General features: G+C 36.1%; 4 protein-coding genes across 4 annotated transcripts; 2 read left to right on the top strand and 2 right to left on the bottom strand.

The window, feature by feature from the left end:
* Positions 1-2652: 2652 nt before the first annotated feature.
* On the top strand, positions 2653-4565 carry RO3G_12210 (translation initiation factor RLI1; the record flags this gene model as incomplete). Its single annotated transcript, XM_067666794.1, has 3 exons — positions 2653-2726; positions 2784-2812; positions 2869-4565. The coding sequence occupies 3 exons, from the start codon at positions 2653-2655 to the stop codon at positions 4563-4565; spliced, it is 1800 nt and encodes a 599-aa protein (XP_067522895.1).
* Positions 4566-6938: 2373 nt separating this feature from the next.
* Positions 6939-7178, bottom strand: RO3G_12209 (uncharacterized protein; the record flags this gene model as incomplete). The annotated part of the gene is made up of 1 exon (XM_067666793.1): positions 6939-7178. The coding sequence occupies one exon, from the start codon at positions 7176-7178 to the stop codon at positions 6939-6941; it is 240 nt and encodes a 79-aa protein (XP_067522894.1).
* Positions 7179-7709: 531 nt separating this feature from the next.
* RO3G_12208 (uncharacterized protein) lies at positions 7710-8253 on the bottom strand (the record flags this gene model as incomplete). Its single annotated transcript, XM_067666792.1, has 2 exons — positions 7710-7829; positions 8206-8253. The coding sequence occupies 2 exons, from the start codon at positions 8251-8253 to the stop codon at positions 7710-7712; spliced, it is 168 nt and encodes a 55-aa protein (XP_067522893.1).
* Positions 8254-9418: 1165 nt separating this feature from the next.
* On the top strand, positions 9419-14073 carry RO3G_12207 (uncharacterized protein; the record flags this gene model as incomplete). The annotated part of the gene is made up of 3 exons (XM_067666791.1): positions 9419-9508; positions 9565-13905; positions 14056-14073. The coding sequence occupies 3 exons, from the start codon at positions 9419-9421 to the stop codon at positions 14071-14073; spliced, it is 4449 nt and encodes a 1482-aa protein (XP_067522892.1).
* Positions 14074-14781: the final 708 nt, after the last annotated feature.

Here is a 14781-nt window from a genome sequence, read left to right as displayed (position 1 = left end):
TATACTGTCTTTTCAGAATCCTTCTTGCAGTCATTATCTAGTGTTTCATTAGATTTTTATTTTATTTTCATGTCTTTTTTTTACACCATTGTCGCAACTCCTCTTTGGGGTTTCCAAGTTTCACAACCCATTTTTTGTGACCTTCTCTTATTATCCTGTTTCTCAAACAACTGATGTATTGTGCTGTCCTTTTGAGGATGGTGACTGTGGCATCGTATTAATAATCAATGAAAAGAAAGTCTGTCAAGAGCATATTTCTGGTTTGCGTTCTTGGTGAGTGAAAGAACATAGAAACTGAGTATCCAGAGGTCAATGCTGTCAACAAAGAAAGCCTTTAAAAAGACCAGATTGAATGTGCATTATTTTGGGAAAGAGCAGTATATGAACTAAAATGATTAAAAATATCCGTCCATATCCTTCATTTCTTTGGATAGTGTACAGGAAGGTATTGTAAATGTTCAGTATTGGCAGAGTAGAATCTGTGTTGTGATGAGATTGAGCCATTGTTGAATCCTGAGAAGACTGACTACAGATTGTACAGTAAAGTAGACGATACAATAAAGACCGAACTCCAAGTGTAACAAGGCTGTTTTTTTTTTATTGACTGTGCTCCTTCTGTTACTTTACTAAGAAATGGCTAAAGCTGTACCATAGGGTGTTGAACTATCATACAAACTATCAGCTTCAAACCAATTTTTTCTTAGAATTAGTTTGGGCAACGATATCTCCACTTCCTAAAATTACTATTGCAACCCCTCTAATAAACTAAACCCCCTTTTATGGCAATTATACATTTGGATATTCACTGACAATACTTCTGACATACAAAGGCATTTTTTATTTAAGATCGAAAAACGAGGAATAAAGAAAGTTTGAAAGAGATTTGGTTATTGATCACTAAGATCAAAATCATTTTACTTTTTACTATTATAAGCATAAACACACCCATAATCGAAGCTGACAGACATCATAATTTTCACACAAGCATTTAGTGTCAATAGTTCGTATGAGTATTTATAAAAGATCATAGTGGGTCATTAGTAAGCAAAGAAGATAAAAAATAATGAGAATTTCTGAATATGTTTAAGTAGCAACAGAAAGAAGTTCAAGTGATAAAATATTTAAGAAGAATTTGAATTACAGGCTTGATACCATAAGCGAAAACAACTTTTTGTTAAATAAAACAGTAAAGAATTGGTAACATAATCGGATTACTTCAATACCGTTTGGACATTACCAAGAAAATTTATTTGTATCAATAATAATCTGATTCTATAAAAGACATTTACAATTCAAAGATACTGCTTTTTGATATTAACATCAAAAACAACCTCGCTAATAAATACATAATTACTTGAATAATTCATATTTATCTACATTCAAAACAAACTATCTTTCCACCATGACAGCCACTTCCCATCTTCTCCCATAAGGCTCTAGAAACCATCGCCATACAAAAAATGTTTGGCTGATTTGAATTTTTTTTTTTTTCTATTTTTGCTTTGGCTGAAGTTGAACATTTTTTGTACTTCATCTTGAAGTTGATTCGGATCATAGCTAAAAACATTGCTAAGCGACTTACCCAGACGGTCAGGTATACCAGTAATATGATCCTTATGGATTAGGTAACTTGCAGTTGGCAGAGCATATCCTATCATCTCTACTAGATTTCCAGGGCCAAATGGATCCAGACTTGCTCTTGCACATCAAATAGCTTGGCAGACAAAAATTATTAATGAACGGTAATAATATATATTACTTTAAAGTTAACAATAAAAAAAGCAAGTGAGAACGGTCTTGTAGATCTAATTACCTAGATTATAACTAACGCAAATTATTAAAAAGTACTTGAGCCTTTACTTTTTGTTTTCCAAAATCATTAATAAATATGATTAATTTTACTTGCAATGCTTCTTAATAAAAGTGCTTTGTATTAATACTCCTGATTTAATTCGAAAAACAAAAGTTTACCTTTTAATCACGCTATATGTACTTTATCATTTCTAAAAGTGCAGAAGCTATGATAAGAGTTTACATGAAGAATCCTTATAGATTATATTCTTATGCCATATTACTTCTTATTTATGGTTTCTCACATGCAAAAAAATAACTTGTAGGGAAGAAACAAAAAAAAAAAAAAGAATCTTTTTGTTAACAAAGAATGATTGACAGCACTATCAGAATTTAACAATCTTTTGCTGCTTTAAAAAACCTACTGATTTGGATAGCCGAAGTAAGATAAATAATTCTTAGTGTCACGACAGTCCTTTTTTAACAAAATTTATATTTTTAGATGCCACTTTAAGATATTAACAACGGAAAGTTTCAAGTTCACAGTTTATCCAAAGATCAAAACCTGTCGGCATGATACAAGTATCCTATCTTAGCTTCAATACGAATTGAAAGGCAAACAAAGAAACAGTGTAAATAGATTGAGACAAATAAGCAGTTCCACACTGGAAATAATACATAAACCTACTTGGTGCTTTCTTATAAACTCATTACCTAATCAATAGTTCGCAGTAAGTCTATAACAAGTGGCTTAGCATATAAAAATTTTAAACTGCATAGGGAGGAAGTTCATACGTAGCGGTGCTTAAGTCAGCTTTTTTTCTTACACTTCATAAATAAACCCCCCCCCCATTCTTCCAGATGAGTGACAAGCTTACCCGTATTGCCATTGTTAGCGCTGACAAGTGTAAACCAAAGAAGTGTAGACAAGAATGGTAAAACGTCATACCTTTTTATAGCTTACTTTATACTAATATTACTGCTATGTATAGTAAACGTTCTTGCCCTGTGAATCGAATGGGTAAAAAAAAAAAAAAAAAAGGACACAATTTGGAAATAAATTAACATATATATTAGGTAAGCTTTGTATTGAAGTTGAAAGCACTTCCAAAATTTCTTGGATTTCTGAGGAACTTTGTATTGGTTGTGGTATCTGTGCAAAGAAATGTCCTTTTGGCGCCATTCACATCATCAACTTGCCAACGAATCTCGACTCTGAAGTTACTCATCGTTATTCTGCCAACTCCTTTAAACTTCACCGTTTACCTGTACCTCGTCCGGGTCAAGTATTGGGTTTAGTAGGTACCAACGGTATCGGTAAATCAACTGCATTGAAGATTCTTTCTGGAAAGATGAAACCCAACTTGGGTAAATTCGAGAATCCTCCCGATTGGCAAGATATTTTGAAGTATTTCCGTGGTAGTGAATTACAGAATTATTTCACCAAAATTTTGGAAGATAATTTGAAGGCCATCATTAAACCTCAATATGTTGATCATATTCCTAAAGTTGTCAACGGTAAAGTTGGTCAATTGCTGGAAGATAAGCATGAACGCAACAATATGGAAGAAATGATTGATATGTTGGATCTCAAAGACGTTCTTACTCGTGAAGTAGGCCAGCTTTCTGGTGGTGAATTACAAAGATTTGCTATTGGTGTAGTTGCTGTTCAACAAGCTGATGTTTATATGTTTGACGAACCTTCATCTTATTTGGATGTTAAGCAACGTTTGAATGCCGCTCGTGTTATTCGCTCCCTTCTTTCCGCCAAGACCTATATCATTTGTGTAGAACACGATTTGTCAGTATTGGATTATCTTTCAGATTATGTCTGTATTCTCTACGGTAGACCTTCCGCATATGGTGTTGTTACTCTTCCTTACTCTGTTCGTGAAGGTATCAACATTTTCTTGGATGGCAACATTCCCACAGAAAACTTGCGTTTCCGTGAAGAATCATTGACATTTAAGATTGCTGAAACAGCCACTGAACTTGCCACTACTCAAACCAGCAGCTACAAATATCCCAAGATGCAAAAGATTCTTGGTGACTTCAAATTGGATGTTGAAGGAGGTGAATTTACAGACTCTGAAATTATTGTGATGTTGGGTCAAAACGGTACTGGTAAATCAACCTTTATTCGTCTTTTAGCCGGTCTTCTTAAGCCTGATGATGGATCTTCTGTTCCTCAATTGAATGTTTCCTACAAGCCTCAAAAGATTTCACCCAAATTCAAGGGTACTGTTCGTATGCTCTTCTTGAAGAAGATCAAGGGTGCCTTCTTAAATCCTCAGTTCAACACAGATGTCATCAAACCTCTTAATATTGAAACCATTATTGATCAAGAGGTTATGCACTTGTCTGGTGGTGAATTGCAACGTGTTGCTATTGTACTCGCATTGGGTCAACCTGCCGATATCTACCTTATTGATGAACCTTCAGCTTATCTTGATTCAGAACAGCGTATTATTGCTGCCAAGGTGATTAAGCGTTTCATTCTTCACTTCAAGAGAACTGCATTCATTGTAGAGCACGATTTCATTATGGCTACTTACCTTGCTGACCGTGTGGTTGTGTACGAAGGTACACCTTCTGTTCACGCTGTTGCCAACAGCCCTCAATCTTTATTGACTGGTATGAACAAATTCTTGGCTTCTCTTCAAATCACCTTCCGTCGTGATCCTTCCAACTATAGACCAAGAATTAACAAACTTGATTCTCAACTTGACCAAGAGCAAAAATCCTCTGGCAACTATTTCTTCTTAGAACAGTAAACACCTTAAAAAAAGTACAGCTTATCGTCTTCTACTACCTATCTACATTCCCCTTGTCACCCTCTTTATTTATTAGTGCATGTTAAAGTGGAGCATTAATCATTTAGGATCCAGTCCACAAAAGTAAATAAAGTATCATACAAGCCGTAGATTATCGTTTTTGCGTCCTCTTGTATTTAATGTTCATGGATCCCCCCCCCCTTTTTTTTTTACTTCTGATCTGAAAGCATTCACTTCCAAAAAAGAAATCAGTTGCTACGGATATAAAAAAAACATCAAAACAGTATGTGGAGATTTATGTATTCTACAATTTCCTTCGTATGATACTGTACAAAAACGTCCTTTTATCTAGAAGGATAACCGAAATTAAAGATTTTGTTTTTGTTTAATAGGCTGGAGGCCTATCCTTGAAAGCAGCGTGTCTCGTCAAAGAATACAAGTCAGTAATGAATAGTTAAGATATAAAAAATGATAATGTTGGGAAAAAACCAAGAGAGTGCAACAAAATTTTTTTATACACTGATCATTTACAATGAGGTGTGATTTGTGGAGCATCCTTTTTTGTACATTTTGCAGCCCCCACCGTTATTTGGTTTGAGTCGATGAATATCATTTGTTTGCTTCCAACCACTTTCTTAGATGATACTCCATTCTCTAAAATATCATCAAAATGGTATCGATCCACCGCTTTATTACCTTTGGATAGTCTCTCTTATCTTCAAAGAGGATATACATTACCTTACAAAAGATAGCCGTTACTGTTTTTAAACAGAGACAACAAACTTGAAAAATATAGATCATGGTTGAAATTTACAAGTTCAAACTCATGCTTAAAAGTGATATTATTGATATAAGACAGGCTTAAAGGCTCCGTTTTACCAATTCTTTTAGCTGAACTATGAACAGATGCAAAATTTAAACTGCCAGATAATTGTATAACTTTATTTAACTTCAAAATGTTTTTAAAAGTTTTATACTTAAGGCATGTCACGTCACTACCAGTATCAATTTTTGCTAGTAGTTTGAATACCTCTAGATAAATAGGAGTAATTAATTTAAATGCATCTTGTTTGCTATGTAGTCGATGAGACTTACAATCATAACTGATGTTATCCATCATAATAACTTTGATTCCATTTTCCAAATCATTCTCATCATCCTTTGCAGATGGGGAAGATTCATCTATCTGGTTGTGAGCTCTTTCACTTGTAGGCTGTTGATCATTATTGATCTTGACAGAAAGAATTGACGTATACTTTTTCTGCTCAAACTACTCTTTGCACTTGTGTCCAGGGCTCCAAGGGTTTTTACAGTATAGAAAATCCTTCTTTTCATCTGTCGCAGAGTGAGGTTTGTTTTTCTGTCCAAAAACCTATTGTTGAGGCCATAATTTGTTTCTTTTTCTTTTGTACTGAAACAAGCTTGTGTATTGTGGGTCTTGTTCCAACCATGTTTTTTGCAAAATGTTCTATCACGTATGCGAGGATCACGGCTTGGCATAACAGCTAATGAATTCCCGTTATTCATTCTTTGTTTCTTTCTACTATAGCCTGAACTTAAGCCAGAACTAGATGCCAGATTCAAACCAGCATTTACCAAAGCAGCTTCAGCGGCATAACTTCTGTAGTTGTCTCCTAGTATGTCTCTTGCAACCTTCGCTAATTCTTCAATTGTCAAGTCACCATGGGATTCATTTTTTCCATACTGAGCAATGCGTGTGCAGACTTGAACCGATTGCGTCAAAGATGCTATAAACCTTTAAGCCAACATGGGATCAGATGCATTGAGATCAGCGTCGTTCACCACACGCAAAAAACGAGCATTGTATTGTGTTACAGTTTCTATATCCTTCATTACCATGGCGAACACCATTGTAGCAGATTCCCTTGTACAGTGTAGAGTCGTGAATTTGTTTAAAAAACATTTTCTTGCTAACTTCCAGTCATGGCACCCTTTTATCTCGGCTTCCACCCATGGGTCATGGTCATAGTGAATGCATAACGGCAAGTATTTATCCCACACCATTTCAATATTCATTCCAGTCGAATAGACAACCTTCTCAAACGTTCTCAAGAAGCGCTCTTCCGAATCAAATGCCTCATCATTTGGGAACGGTAGGCGAATGCTTGATGCCAACTGATATTTGGGCAAGTCTTTCCTAGTCAGAGTCAATCCAACACGAGCAATGTCCTTTTTTGTTGTAGTAGCTTCTGTGTCTTGACATATTTCTTTTAATAATAAAATACTTTTTTTAAAGTAAGCAATACTCTCTTGAGCCTTCTTCATTTCTGCTTCTATTACTTTTTGACGCAAAGTATCACCTTGCTCAGTAGCTTGATTGTACTCTTTAGCCAGGGACAACAGCTTACTCTCTCATTCGATCATCATGACCTGTAAGTTTTCTACAATTGATTTGGATGTCTCCATTCTTCTTTCTATTCCACTGGATGATCTAGGCAACGAAGCAAAAGAATTTATCAAGGATTGACCAATTTGACCAGAAGAATCAACTTCTTCCATCGCAATATCACCATTCACCATCTCAATGGACTTTCCAACAGTACCAGCGGTATCAGTGGACTTTGATTTCAATGGATTATGCTTATCAGACATACTACCCAGAATCAAAAGTAATATTTAGTAAAGGTTGAATAAAAAAAAATTCCAAGTAAAAAATGCAATAAACTAAAAATAAAAAGCATCACAAATTATTGTTTTGGTACTTTTTTATTTCTTTTTATCTTCTTTTATTACAATTTTAACTAAGTATAATACAGCGCACTTGCTCTGTAAAAAGGTAGTTGAAATTCATATGATTGTTCCTTGGTTTTATTGTGTGCTGTAGAGTTTGTTACAGTACTTTCACCGTCATTTGGACATTTTTATAAATTTTATTTGGTCCTTACAGTGCCTCTAGTGCTTCTTGCAAATAAGCATGGCTACGTAGTATTCTTCCGAAGGCAATTGGGCTAGGAGAGATACTCTGGAATGTATTTATCACATTATACTAGTTACCTAGTAATCCCCTGAAGCTTCGTTAAATGAAATTAAGAATATAATCTGCCTTATATACAAACAGGTAGTGTCGGAGAAGTGTCTTAAACCTCTTCATCCTGTATAAAAGGCCCTGTCAAAATGAAGTGATTACTTCCTGGAACCACCCAAGAAAGACCGTTTCCAGCCTTCATTTAATATGCCTAAAAGCATATCTAGGACGCTATGTCCTGAACAGTCGATTGCATGCCCATCTTCGTTTAAATCGTACTATCAAATATTAAAATAAAGTAGTTTCAGTAATGTGTAACCTGATAGTACTTTTATCACCCTCTTGATTGTCTTATCTCAATAGTAATGAGAATAAAAAGTGGAACACAACCTTTTCACTAGGCATATGAGAGGTGGTATACCTACTGAATGCATGCTACACACTGTAGATTTATACTGTCATAAAAGCAGATTTTCATCCTAAGGAAGAAAAGCTGGTAAAACTGGTAGTCATTTAAAGAAAACAATCGAATCAAGGATAGAAAAGAAAGGAATGGAAAGGAAGAAATGGTGACGTATACTCGTCCTGAAATAAGTAAAACGTCATCCGGATGGCAAAATCATACGCGTAATTTTTTACAATACCTCATTTTACTTTCTTTTGATTGATACTTGACTTCATTACGTTCAATCTAATCAACATTTGATGTATTTAGCACTGTGTTGTGCTCCAAAGATAATCATTATATAGCAATCAAGCATTATTAATGATTGATAGTGCGAGTATATGGAAATGTAGACTTATTAATATGTATGTATATCTACCAAAATAGACTGGTGAATGAGGAGCAAGTGCTTATATGAAATTGTGTAAAGATCTGCATAATAGAATATAACATTTCGCCATCCGCATAAGGCTGTGAGCATATCGCCATCGGCATAGTGTATATATTAATATCTACACTGTGAAAAGTATATAAACTCTGGGCATACATCGTCAAATAAAATCATGTATAATTTTGGATCTTGTTGAAACTCTATATTTATTTTTGTGAACAAAACACAATGAATGCCGAATGGGTTCTCTCAAACTATAAACATGACACACCTTTTCCAGCACTAGGCTTTGCTAAACACTCTCAATGTGAAGACTGGTCATCATGCGTTTCGTCCTTCCGTGTTGCGTTGTATAAATTGCACAGCTGAAACTCAAGAAAACAGACATTCATAGAGACTGTATACTTTGGGCTAGAAATGCACGATATAACCCGGAAAAGGTGAGGATACCTCAGTATATTTATGCCGTTGTCCATATTAATAGAGACTCGATATCTAGACCCTGAACACCATACTTGTCAAACAGTATTTTTATTTAAAATTTCGAGAAAAATTTATGGTGAACAAGAGCTCTCTTGAACAGACGATGAAAAATAGGTCAAGAATGAAATTGCGATACTAGAATCTCAAGCCCCAGAATCTCATATCGAAAGTAGTCCAGATGCTGAAGAGCACAATACAGAATTTGAATCAATGTTTAAGAAATTGGATAACTCTACAAAATGGTTTCTCTCTATCGGGAAGAGTGTAGACAACGAATTTTTCGAATTTGGGATTCAATGTTCTGCAGATCATCCTAACAGATCGCTGATTATAGACTCATACGACAAGAATTATGCGCAGTACAACGTTTTCACAACAGAGGAACTTGAAGAAATCTATCTATCTATATATAATATACTGTAAAATGATCAAAAATTGTACATGAATTTAAACCACGATGTAAAAAAAATGGCTGCTTCTTTGGCAGAGAGCTAAATTTTTAACCTTTCCCTCTTTTTCTTTATTTCTGTAAAACTTTTACTACTACTATGTCTGAAACTAACGAACCTCGTCACTGTAGTGGTTGTAGAGTGCATATGCCTAACCCTGGTCGTTATAGAACTTGCGAGAACTGTCGTGTAATAACTTATTTTGACCGAAACATAAAAGTGTTTATCTAACTTATATATTATAGACACGACGAGTAAACCACTATCGTACTCAAAACACAAGAACTTCGGTAGCTAGAAAGCCTTTGGCTTATATATCAGAATTGAGCAGATTCACCTCGTGGTCACCAGGTCGTATGGACAAAGTATGTCAGCACTGTGGTGCACTCCATTGGACAGCAGAAAAACCAGTAAACGTTCCTGCTTCTGCTCTAAGTTGGGAGTCCTGTTGTAAGCATGGTGCCGTAAAAGTAGATGCTCTGAGAGACCCACCTCAACTTTTAAAGGATTTGTTTACTGGTAACCATGAGTTGTCTACCCATTTTTTAAAGAATATTAGACAATTCAATATGGCCTTTGCTTTTACTTCGGTTGGCTGCAATATAGTCAGTGCAACAGGTCGGTCTGGTTCTGGTCCTTCTTTATTCATGATACACGGCAAGCTATATCACTTACAAGGACCTATCAATCATATTGGCAACTCGGAGGTATCAGAAAACAGAAACGCTGTACCTTCATATGCACAACTGTATATCTACGACCCTGCTTTTGGTGTCAACAATAGAGTTGCAAACAATCCTGATCTCAATGTTAATTTAATTGAGCAGCTCACAAACATGCTTCATACTGATAATGTCAACCCTTTTGTCAACATTTATAAGCATGCACATGAGATTCTTAAAGATGAATATGAGAGACAAGCATCAAACGAGGAGGAATCAACTCCCTTTCACATCAGACTTAGTCCTCAAATGACTATGGACTTAGTAACAGGAAATGACAGAAGAACAGAAAATTTGCCTACCACAAGTGAAATAGCAGCTGTTATTCTAACTGAATTTGCTGGATCCAGCTTCAGAGATATTAAAATCACTTACCGCAATAGTATTGAGCATGGTAGTAATTCTTTTAAAAGAATTAATCAAACTCACGCCGCGTTCATGCCATTGCATTATGTGTTGTTATTTCCACGTGGTGATTATGGATGGCATTGGGGTTTGAGGCTTTCAGCTGTCAATCTTCCTAATAGTAACGTTGAGGTTGAGCGTCAGAGGAATAGGCTCCCTCAAAGAGCATATTATCGCTTTAGGCTTCATAGTAGAGCAAATGAAGTTCCTACTCTTTTTTTGTCTAAGAGGTTATTTCAGCAATATGTTGTCGATGTTTGGGCTGTCTGCGATCAGAATAAATTGGAGTGGATCAGAGATAACCAAAGTAATTTATGGGCAGATGTATACAACGGCTTAACAGATGCTTTAGCCCATGACAACAGCGATTTGAGCACAGTTGGCACCAAGTTCATCTTACCAAGTAGTTATGTAGGAGGTCCAAGATTTATGGCAAAAATTTATCAAGACTCAATGGCTATAGTGAGACATTTTGGTAAACCTACCTTTTTCATCACCTTCACGGCAAATCCAAAATGGGAAGAGATAACAAATGAGCTCATTAAAGATCCAAGCAATCAGCGGCCAATGCAAACTGCAGCAGATCGTCCCGATTTAGTTACTCGAGTGTTCAATTTGAAGCTTCGTGAATTCTTGCATGACCTTAAGAAAAAGAAAATTTTTGGCGATTATAAAGGTCTAATCCGAACGATTGAATACCAAAAAAGAGGCTTGCCTCATTGCCATCTTTTGCTGTTTCTTGAAGGTGATGATAGCGTATTTCGTGATCCCGAGAAGATTGATGAAGTGATTTGCGCTGAGCTGCCATCCGATGATGATCCTGAGCTTCTAGACTTAGTCTCTGGACAAATGATGCATGGCCCTTGTGGAAATATCAATCCCAAATGTCCATGCATGGTTCCTGATGCATACGGTGTTTTGAAATGCTCTAAAAGCTTTCCAAAGCCTTTTCAACCCACCACTGCTGTTATGCCGGACTCATACCCCTTGTATCGTAGACGACTGGATGGAAGATCTCATCGTGTTCAAATCAAGGATAAAGAAACTAATGGAATGATGTCTGTATACTTGACCAATCAACATGTTGTACCTTACAATCCATTTCTTACCAAGAAATACAAAGCACACATAAATGTTGAATTGTGTGGTAGTATTGATGCTATCAAGTATATAAACAAATATGTTTATAAAGGCCCTGACCGTACCACAGTATATCTAAAATATGAAAATGATGAGATTGAAAGGTATCTTACAAGCAGATATATCGGACCTACTGAAGCTGTATGGCGATTATTTGAATATCCTATGCATGAAGAGGACCCCTCGGTCACTTCACTTGCTATTCACTTAGAGAATGAGCAGCCTGTGTATTTCGATCCTGAATCAAATGCTGAAGAGATACAGCAAACTTTGGACAACACTTATTCAACTTTGATGGGATTTTTCAAATACAACTTGACACATGATGATGGACGTAATTATTTGTATCAAGAATTTCCATCTCATTACATTTGGAAAAATAAAGAAAGAACATGGCAAGCCAGAAAAAAAGGCTATGCTGTAGGCAGAATGTACTACTGTACACCCACTGCTGGCGAAAGGTTTTTCCTGCGGTTGTTGCTCACTGTCGTTCGGGGTCCTACTTCGTTTGAGAATTTAAAAACTGTCAACGGTGTAGTATATTCTACTTTTCGAGCGGCATGTCAAGCATTGCACCTGATTGAAGATGATCAAGAATGGTTTAAATGCTTTTCAGAAGCTGTTGAATTCGTTTCAGGATCAAGTTTGCGTTCCCTTTTTGTTTCTGCTTTATTGTTTCAAGAATTGAATGAACCCAAAGCCCTTTGGGATCGTTTCTGCTTGAATATCTGTGATGATTTAGATGTTCGCATTGCACAATTGGGACTTCTCAACCAACTGTGTAGTGATGATACATCAAATGCCTTCCATCAAAACCTGCCTAAGCTTGATTATGGTCTATATCTACTTGAGCAAGCTCTCATAGATGCTGGTAAGACTCTGGCAGATTTTAATATGCCTGGACCACTATTTCATTGGCGATCTTTAATGGAACAGATTAGCACGATTAACAGTAATGTGATTATCCAAGCCGAAGTTGCATATGATAGAAATGTGGAGGAACAGAATTATCAACAAAAGATATCTATGATGAATATTGGTCAAAAGGATGTATTTGATGAGATAATTGACAGTATATCAAGCAATCCTAATACTGCTCACTTTTTTCTTCAAGGACCTGCCGGTACTGGCAAAACTTTTGTTTACAACACCCTTTGTCATTACTTTAGACGACAAGGAAAGATTGTTGTTTGCGTTGCTTCATCTGGTATTGCTTCTCTTTTGCTTCCTGGTGGTCGTACATCACATTCTCGCTTCAAGATTCCTCTCAACATCTATCCTGATTCGGTTTGTCTAATCAAAAAAAATAGTGACCTTGCTGCCATGTTAAGGCAATGTAGCTTGATAATTTGGGACGAAGTTCCTATGCAGCACAGACATTGTTTTGAGGCTGTCAGTAGAACTTTGCAAGACATTTGCTCAAACTTCGGCTCGCTCTTTGGTGGTATCCCTGTTGTCTTGGGAGGCGACTTTGCCCAAATTGGACCTGTTGTCAAGAATGGTCAACGCCATCATATAGTCGAAGCTTCATTAGCAAAATCAATAGAAATTTGGCCAAATCTAAAAAAGCTCAAGCTCACAGAAAACATGCGCCTATCTGGTAGTAGCCCTATTGACCAATCATTTTCACAATGGATTGGTAGTTTATCTTATAATTCCCTTCTAAATGGAAAAATATTCTTGCCACGTTATATTTCGCAATATCACTCTCTTACCACGTTTGTCGATTCAATTTATCCAAAAGAAATTATGGAGCAAACTTTAGATCCTGAATTTTTTCAAGAAAAGACTATTATCGCACCAAAAAATGATTTAGTGGATGAGATCAACAGATATGTTTTAGACCAATTGCCTGGCAACAAAATTTCATTGTTTGCTGTTGATCGCGTTACTCAAGAAGACTCAACTGGCTCTGAGGACCGCCAAATGCCTACTAAATACCTTCAAAGCTTAAATCCTCATGGACTGCCTCCTTCTGTTTTAGAATTAAAAGTTGGAATGCCTGTCATGATATTAAGAAATATCAATGTAGAAAAAGGTTTATGCAATGGCACACGAGTAACTGTCTTGAGTATTGGCGAATTTCTTTTGAAAGTGAAACTACCAAGTGTTGATGGCCGTGTTGAAGTAATTCCACGTTTCACTCCGTCTACTCTTGAAAATGAGTATCCTTTCACTTTGACTAGAAAGCAATTTCCAGTAAGGCCCTCATTTGCAATGACTATCAACAAATCACAAGGGCAATCCCTTAAAATTGTTGGAGTTGATCTTCGCTTACCCGTTTTTACTCATGGCCAGCTATATGTCGCCTTATCAAGAGTAACATCTGTATCTGGACTTTCTATATTGCTTGATAAAAAAAAAGGCGTCAATTCAACTAAGACTGAAAACATTGTTTATCCTGAAATTTTACTTCGCTAATATCACAACAATAATCCCAATCAATTTACATCTGATCACTATATATAGCTTTATTATTACTGTTAAAACACACATGTTGCCTTATAAACAATATTATTATTATTATCAATAACATTGCATTTTATTAACGCTCAATTAAATGGTGTGGGCGTGTGGGTGGTGGTGGGGGAAGCCAGGGTCCGAGCCGTGAGGCGATGGCGGCCGTTAAGTGAGCGTAGCGAGCAGGTCGGCTAGTCTATATAATATACTATAAAATGATCAAAAATTGTACATGAATTTAAACCACGATGTATATGCAGTAACAGACAAAACTGCTGCACAAAACTTTTTTTCAGCTTTTAACTATAATTACTTGCTCATGGTAATTGCGATAGTCATAAAACTATATTCGAAGGAAGATATATTAGTTATTAATACTATTAAATAGTGCACGATGCTCAGATTGTTCAGTTTCTGAATCAAGTGTATGTCCCAACTGAGCCATGGAACGAATCACTTTACATAAAAAGGAAAGTCTCATCCAGGGATATTTTTTCTTTGATTATGTTATATACAACTAGATTTGATGAGAAATCGTTGTTATCTTTCATAAAGTGGTGCAACACCAAGAAAGTTTTATATATGAACCAAGAACAGGAACGAAAAGTATTGAAGGATCAAAACGGTTCAAAGGTTCGATGTCGAGTATTATGGACATTAAAAAATGAATATTTGAATGGCATTGATTTATCAATTATGGAGCATCTGCCAAAGTGCTAGGCATATGTCAAGAAC

The sequence above is a fragment of the Rhizopus delemar genome, genomic scaffold (assembly GCF_000149305.1).
Source record: "Rhizopus delemar RA 99-880 supercont3.10 genomic scaffold, whole genome shotgun sequence".
NCBI lineage: Eukaryota > Fungi > Mucoromycota > Mucoromycetes > Mucorales > Rhizopodaceae > Rhizopus > Rhizopus delemar.
Note: the sequence above shows the minus strand (reverse complement) of the source record. Positions and strands in the feature narration are given on the sequence as shown.